At 36.2% G+C, this 8,210-nt stretch overlaps 1 protein-coding gene across 1 annotated transcript; it reads right to left on the bottom strand.

Moving 5' to 3' along the window:
* Positions 1 to 909: 909 nt before the first annotated feature.
* On the bottom strand, positions 910 to 6,582 carry LOC135837361 (uncharacterized). Its single transcript, XM_065352603.1, has 3 exons — positions 6,396 to 6,582; positions 5,762 to 5,916; positions 910 to 3,425 (listed from the first exon to the last, which is right to left on the bottom strand). The coding sequence occupies exons 2-3, from the start codon at positions 5,788 to 5,790 to the stop codon at positions 1,169 to 1,171; spliced, it is 2,286 nt and encodes a 761-aa protein (XP_065208675.1). The 5' UTR covers positions 5,791 to 5,916; positions 6,396 to 6,582; the 3' UTR covers positions 910 to 1,168.
* Positions 6,583 to 8,210: the final 1,628 nt, after the last annotated feature.

Below are 8,210 nucleotides of genomic sequence, written 5' to 3' on the forward strand. Positions count from 1 at the left end.
AATTACAAAAACTCCAATTCGACCAACTGACGGCGAGTGAGATCACCACAACAGTGTTCCCAACCACCCAAATTTCCAAAAATTCCCAGTTTCGGAGGAAAAAATCCCAGCTTTTATTAAAAATCCCTAATTTTTTTTACACATTATAAAGCCTTAGGACCGTATTAATAGACGTATACTTAAGGACCACTTGGCTAAAAAGTGAATTTTGATTCGGATTTTCTCGTAAACGAATGCAATTTTCATATTTTAAAATTTTTAAATGATAAATCGATAGGTGCTTTGGAATTTCATCTCTCAATTTATCAATAATTTTTTTTTCAAAAATCAAGTTATGCCGCGGAAAAATTGCTTCAAAATCTATCACTTGGATTTGAAAATTCAGTGGTCGGTCAAAACAATATCGCTGATATCGCAGAAGTATTCAGTGGAAAAATTCTCAACTTCGATTTTTGAGAAAAAAATACCTACTTACTTCAGAAGAGAGAAGGGGGAGGGAGTAAACATTTTCAGGGGCCTTCTTTTTTTTTGCTCCGAACCCACATATAGATCTCGGGGACACTCGTTTTTATTTGTATTTTTATTAAGAAACCTGAATTAACACATTTCAATGTTGGGTTGTTTTAATTTTTTTGTATCTGGTTAATGTTACCTATCTGCTCATATAGACGGTGTAATTGAATGTTACCAGTAGTCTACAAAATTATATTAAAAAATTTAAACCCAGGTGGCCCATCTTTTACTACCTATATTGATTGTAAATTAATTTTCATAAGTACTTGACTATTTGGAGTATATGAATCCTAGTCCCTAATTTTAATTGTTTCATAAGTTTATAATATTTCAAGTTCTCTTTTGTAAAACCCATATGTAATCTGCCAGACTCTAGGTAGTTTAATACAGAATACATAATACGAGTAGGTATATATTTAAGATCATTTTTTATAAATAAATAAATAAACTGAAATAAAATCTATTAGAAAATACGAGTACCTTCCTGATATTGAATATTAAACGAATAACGATTATTAATGCCCTTACATCATAATTATACCCATTCTGATGAGCTCAATTATTCATAGTTAATTTATCTTAGAAAATGCTACGCTGTCAGATCCAACACTTGAATTTAAATCAACTTTCTGTACCTACTTATTCGTAAAAATCTTCACTGCACGGTCATCTTTTTCGGTATAGATTTCACATCGAAGGATTTCTCCAAACGATGCTTCAAATTGTTCAAAAATTCAGCGTCGTGATTAAAATCTGTATTCGCACTCACGTACGAATACAATACTTGCGATATTTTGGAAAATCGCCCCTTCCTTAATTGATCGATGACCATAGTCTGCACTTCGATTGGATCGAAGTTCACATCTTTCACTCGTATGCCCGATTCTACAGCAGCTTTCTTCAATAAGTTTTCAAATTGAGATACAATACTTATAGCATCGCCTTGCACTTCCAAAGGCGATAATTCGACGTGATTCTTCGATCTAGCGAATTTTCTCCCGGTAGCATTTCTAATCAATAAATCTGCCAGTAAGAGCGTGCCATTTGTATCATACCCTGCTCCAAGTAGAGATTTACTGGAGTCGAATGAAGTTTTATTTTGTCCAGCGGAGGAATCCCCGAGGTATTTATAAACAGAATTTTGCAACCAGGTATACCAAGCGTTTATCCCCGAATCACCAGAATGAACTCCGATGTTCGACGAGTTTTCTGCATTATTTTTCTGCACTGTTGAAACAAAGTGTTTTTCATTAGCATCATCAATTCCAAAATCTTTATCAGAATCGATAGATGCGTGAGCTACTGACCTCTTTTGTCTGGGTCTGTTTGCAGGAGGTTCTGAATTCGAGTTGAATCGTAATTTACGATATGCCTGAACAATTTCAGGTTCAGAACTTGATTGGGCTACATTTTGGGTAATATCAGTCAAAATTTGCATTTTTGTTTTCACGCCACCAATTTCAATCTCTGACTGCGCACATGTACATTGACCACATCGAAGTACCGGATCCAAGTTAACTTCCAAGTTTGAAAACGGTTGTTTAAAATTAATACCGCTTCTTCTGAATTCATACGTCATCATGAAAAGAGGATCTGTTGTTTTTCCGACCCTTTTTTGAAACAAATAGAACAAAATTCGTCTGTTTTCAAACGCCTTGACTGCGTGATTTTCAGCACAATTGGTGGGAGACCATGGTTCAAAAGGTGCTTTATTGACAAAATCTAATAAATATTCGAGAACCTCTTTGTATGAGCTGTCTAATTGTTCAATGCTGCTTTTTAATTCCTTAGACCTGCGGAAGCTTTTAAAATTTACTGGTGATTCGGGTGTATTTTTCTTCTTGAGTTCTTCCAACTCCTTGATATAATTTTGCAATTCAGCTTGAAATATTGAAATTGCTTTCAAGTGTTTTTTCTGTATATCCTTTTCTTTTTGTAATTCACTTTTGAGATTTGAGACTTGGATTTTGTTCTTGTTTAGGCTCGATGGAGATGAATATTCGTTAATAAATTTACCAGAAAAAAAATAATCACTTGGTTTCTCTTTCTGATTTGATTCTTCGAGTTCGCGAGATTTCTCAATAAATTTAGTGAACTCGCTTGAAGGTACGTTGAAAAAGTTATACACCACTTTGCAAGACTGTTGCATATACTTCAATGGTAAATCATCGAATTTCTGTTTTAAAGAAGGCGAAGGAGTAAATTTTGCCTCTTTACGTTTAATATATTCATCAAATTCTTTTTCAAAGGCCGAGAGAAAACCGCCCTCTTCGAAGTATTTCTCAAGCCCCTGTTTGTTATTCTCCAAGTACTTATTAATCGATTTTATAATCTCTGAAGATTTACTTCGATAATGCTCGAGTACTTCCTTTGTATACGTATCGAGATCGATGGAAACGGAATTTTTCGGGTTCTTAGGCCAACAAGGTTTTAAATCAAAATTCTGGTATTGAAAATCATGCACGAGTACTCCTCCATTGTAGTAAGATATGACGGAAGGTGAATTATTTCCTGAAAAGCCAACAACAGCTTCATTTCCAGAAACCACCACGGTTACTTTGCTATTGGCGATTGCTTTGCCTTTTATGAATTTAACAAAGTCTTCATTACAACCGTTTTCTTCCAAGTCGGCTTGCGATTTAGAACCATCTATGTATTTGTGAACTCTGCCATGAAAATCTCGAATAGTGGTTGCAATTGCTCTCTGCGCTTCGTGAATCTTTTGTTCGGCAGATCCGGCCTTTGGTTGAGTTGGATTTCCATTCGGTTCAAAAAAAGAAAATTTTGTGTCGGTAAAATGAATCCCTTTTTTCTCCTGCGGTTTTTCATCGGCTTTCTTCCCACTTTGTGTTTGAGCTTTTTGAGTAGGAGGGCTTCTGCGGACTCTGGACTCACCATCCTGATGACGGAGCCTGGAGAACAAAAGAAAAAAATTAAATAAAATAGGTACAAGTAAGTATAATACGTTGTCGTGGTCAAATTTAATGTCCATATATTTATGAAATTTCTTCGTGCTGGGAAAACTGGTTGAGCGTCAATTTTAAAGTGGTAAATTTGCATGTGGAGTTTCAAAGAAAATACCCAGTTCGGAAATTAAAACGGGACCCCGATTTTCGGAAAAAGCATGATTTGAAACCACAATAGCTAAAATTGCAGCTCTCTAAATGGATTTTTCGATTTTTGGCGAATTTTTAAAAATTCAAAATTGATTATTTTTGGCAAATTCAATTTATGATGAAAAAAATTAAAATTTTTCTGTTTGTAGGGAAATTTTTTGTAATTTGCTCGAATGACTGTATGTTGTCCAAAACCAATCCCCGAATCCAAATTTCGCAATTTCTAATCATTCTGGAGCCCATTTCAGGCGCTTTCCTGGTGAACACCTCAAATACGCTTTTTTGAACAAAAAATTATCAGGAAAAAATTCAAAAAATCAAAACTTTTCTATTGAGATTACACAGGTCAATGACTTTGGGTCATTCCATGTCAACATCAACCAACGTTTTTGAGAGTCATGTCTTTCGATTTCGCTCAATTTTTTTACAATATATACCCACCCAGTAAGTAAGAACCCCGCAATTAGTTTGGCCCCAACCCCCTCAGAGGACGGGTGGGGGGCTTCCATTATTTCCACATTGTCATGAAGTATTCAACTTCAGCAGCCCATTCCTACAAAACTATGATACTTTGATCAAAACTGATTTCACAGTTCGAAAGGACATTGTATTTAGAACTTTTTAAGCATTTTTAAATTTTCAATTTCAAAATGGCGCTGTAAGTGGGAGCTACAATTTTTTTGCACTTACTTATTGGGGAAGGTTCTAGGGGGCATGGGTGAGGTCTATTCAAAAAACTATTGCTATAATCGTGTTCAGCGATATCGAAAACATACTATTTCATGTGTCACACGAATGTAACCATTTTTTTGGGGTTGCCCCCTTTGGGAAGGTGCTGGGGGCCATGGACGGGTCCTATCAATAATTTGACGTCATATTCGTGTTCAGCGTCACCAAAAACATACTATTTCATGTGTCACACGAACAAAACGCTTTTTTGAATTTTTACCCCCTTTGGGGAGGTGCCGGGGGCCGTGGATGGGGTCCAATCAAAAATCTGACGTCATATTCGTGTTCAGCGTCACCAAAAACATACAATTCGATATATCACATGCCCCAGATTATCTTTCGAAAGTTTCGCCCAAAATTGGGGGTGGGGGTACTCCCCCACCATTAAGAGATCCCATCTCGAAACTTAGATATTTCGAAAAAACACCAAAAGGTACATCTATGGAAATTTTTTCAAAGTTTTAAATGGTACCTCCCACTTACAGGGCAATTTTGAAATTTGAACTTTCAACTTTTGCAAATTTCAAAATGCTTAAAAAATTCAAAATTCATGGCCCGTTTGAACTGTGAAATCAGTTTTGATCAAAGTATCATAGTTTTGAAGAAATAGGCTGCTGAAGTTGAGTACCTCGAGACAATGTGAAAATAATAGAAGCCCCCCACCCGCCCCTTAAAGAGGCTGGGACCAAACTAATTGCGGGGTTCTTACTTGCTGGGTGGGTGTATATTGTAAAAAAAATTTGAGCGAAATCGAAAGACATGACTTTCAAAATCGCCTTTTTTTGGTTGAGTTGGCATGGAATGACCCTTTAAGAAGCCAGCCAGATAGATGGGTCAATGACCTTACGAGACCACACAGGAACACAAGCGACCTTGACATAACAGACACCCCGGGTCAATGACCTCAAGATGCCATACAGGCCAGACAGGACAAGACAGATAGACAGACAGACAGACGACCTCGAGAGACTAGACAGGTTGATCAGTGACCTTGAGAGGCTGGGTGGACTGGTCAATGACCTCAAGAACCCAAACAGCTAGTTATACAAAGACGACTTCGAGATGCTACGAGTAGATAGGTAAGTTAGTGACTTTGAGAGTCCAGACAAGCGTCAATGACCTTGAGATGCTAGGCAGATTTTTTTAATGCAATTTTTGCCTACCTAATTTGACCAAATTTGGTTGAAATTTCATAATTTTTCGTCGCTATAATTGAACGTACTGAACAATCATCTATCAAAATTCAAAACTGTACAATTTTGAACATAAAAAGGGATCAATAATTATTGACTTGCAGAATTTACAACGCGTCGTAAAAGTGAACAGACACTAGACAGTAAATTGTTAAATAAATATAAGTGATCTAATATGAATTAATTGAGTATATGAGATCAGGTACCCACCTATCATGATTTACCGGTGTATCGACCATGTTGTATAAGTAAAGTACGTAAGTTTGGAGATTCACAGTTGAAACTTTTACAAACACTCGTCGTAGATATAATAGGTAAGTATATTGACCAAATTGCTGGACACAAACAAGGTCAACAGAATTAATCTGTAAAAAATAAACAAAGCATGCACATTAAAAAAGTAGACTGATAATATCATTAACACAATCTTTCCAAAATTTTGTGCCATCTCGACTCCTCGGCGTGTCCCATGATCGATCATTTTTTCAAAAGTTGAGATCTGTGGCCTATCGATGAAAAGAACTCGTATGCAGGAAATAAACACATATTCGGAACAAACTCAAATGACGTCGATTTAATGGGCGTGTCATATTACCACGTAGGTATGGTACATTTTCATAATTTTTCGAAATTGGGAGCTAATGAAGATGAAAACTTGATACTGATAGGCATTACCTACATATGTGTATATAGTTTTGGTATTTTTACTACAATTAGGTACCTAGGTACTTTCACGCAGAATTGTCAAAAAAATATTTTCCAACGGATTGGACAAAAAAAATTCCAAGGGCTTGGAAAAATTTTAATATTAATTAAACTAGAAAGGTAGGTAGGTACTACGTACTTGAAAATTGAAAATATTTGAACATGCGACTGGGCACCTCGATGAAACGTTCACTTTTTAACACAATAATATTTTTAACTTTGAATCCATTACATTGTAACAACTGAATATCAAAAATACGTTCGTTATACTGAAACGAGTAGCAAGACGATCAAGTTGATATAATTTCAACTGGTTAATTAAGCGAATGTTAATAATAAAACGTACCTATCTACAACGTATGTCTATGTACCAATCTGCAATAAACTTTGGTCACCTTTTTGATAAAATTTCTTTCTCTGTAGGTAGCTGACTAATGTGCTTAATTTGTTTATACAAGCTGCAGTGAAAAACGATAATATGTAATCGTAAAGGTTGCCATCGAAGCAGGAACATAAATGGTTTATTGACCATGCATTCGAAAATAAATATTTTTTGAAAATAATGTAGGTAAGAGGTATGTACTTACCTTCCTTTTATCGACAACCTTTAATCTAATAATTTACAAATGATACGCAAAAGAGCATAAAGAAGTTCGTTCCACATCCACGGAATCGAAATACGCGAAAAAAATCATACACAGTAGAGCGCAGTCGAATTTTTAAGTCGTACCCTCCTCCTCCCCCCCCCCCCCATTTCGAGTAAAAATGAACCGTGATAGAATTATTCTAAAGTGACCGTGCGACCTATCAAAATAGGTTGAAATTTCGCGAGAAATTCAAATACTCCGACAAAAATGTATTTTGAGCATTTTTGAACAATTTTGAACTTAAAATCGAACAATAATTTTTGGAATTTTTCAACAAAAAAAAGTGTAATGCGGCCTATCAAAATGTGTTACAATTTCGCGAGAAATTCGAAGCGTTCAACGAAAATGTATTTTGTGCATTATTTTTCAAATATTTGTAATGGGGAAATATGCCCTGACTGCCATAGGTAGTCCATGTCGTACATATTGCCTATGCAATATTTCGAAGATGTACCTCGTGAAGGTCATCTTATTTTGGTTCTTCTAGATCTTTCGATCATACGATCCCCCTGGGCATCTCTCTACCCCAACAGTAAATGACAATGTGTGAACTATTGACGTCATAGACGATTCGCGAACTCGAGGTATCTCTCTGAGAGCGTCGAGCTCGCCTCCTTACTTGAATCCTGCTATTCGCGGTGGCAAGGTCTTGTCTTTGATTTTACCCATTTAACATAGAATGTGTCGTGCTAGTTCTTTTATTATTTTAATCCACCTCTGGTGGTTAAAACAAATTTATTTCAAAGGCTTAACGTAACCCCCGATGGGGATCCTTTATTCATCCCTATATTTTTGGACCCTTCACCAGAATCCAGACTGGAAGAGGTGGCAACCCTACAAAAGTGTTTCTAAAACTAGAATCTACGCTCGGGCCTAGTATTAGGGGACCCACAGGTGAGTAGATTAATGCGTACATTTTATACTGGGATTTTACCCCGATCAAATACCTCTTTTAGACTAACTTTGGTATTTTTATGTTGGTCAAAGTACCTGCCTGCGGACATGGGGATTTAGCGTGAACCATGGACGTAGGTAGAACGACGAAGGGCGCAACCTTATCAGGCGTTCCTATTAATTTTAATTGTTTCCTTAAGTATGCTTATTGTAGACGAATGTGTAGTTCGTAACTTAGGTTATGCAACCAAGCTTACTTGGACGCAGGAGTATTGTCTAGGTAACTTGTATCCATAAGTTGCACTGTTTAAAGTTATTTTCTAATGTATCTTATAAAGTATCGATTTATCTGTAATATTTCATGGAATACATCAACTTTTGGGACATGAAATGTTCACCTGAGTGTTTTCTTT

The sequence above is a fragment of the Planococcus citri genome, chromosome 2 (genome assembly GCF_950023065.1).
Source record: "Planococcus citri chromosome 2, ihPlaCitr1.1, whole genome shotgun sequence".
Lineage (NCBI taxonomy): Eukaryota > Metazoa > Arthropoda > Insecta > Hemiptera > Pseudococcidae > Planococcus > Planococcus citri.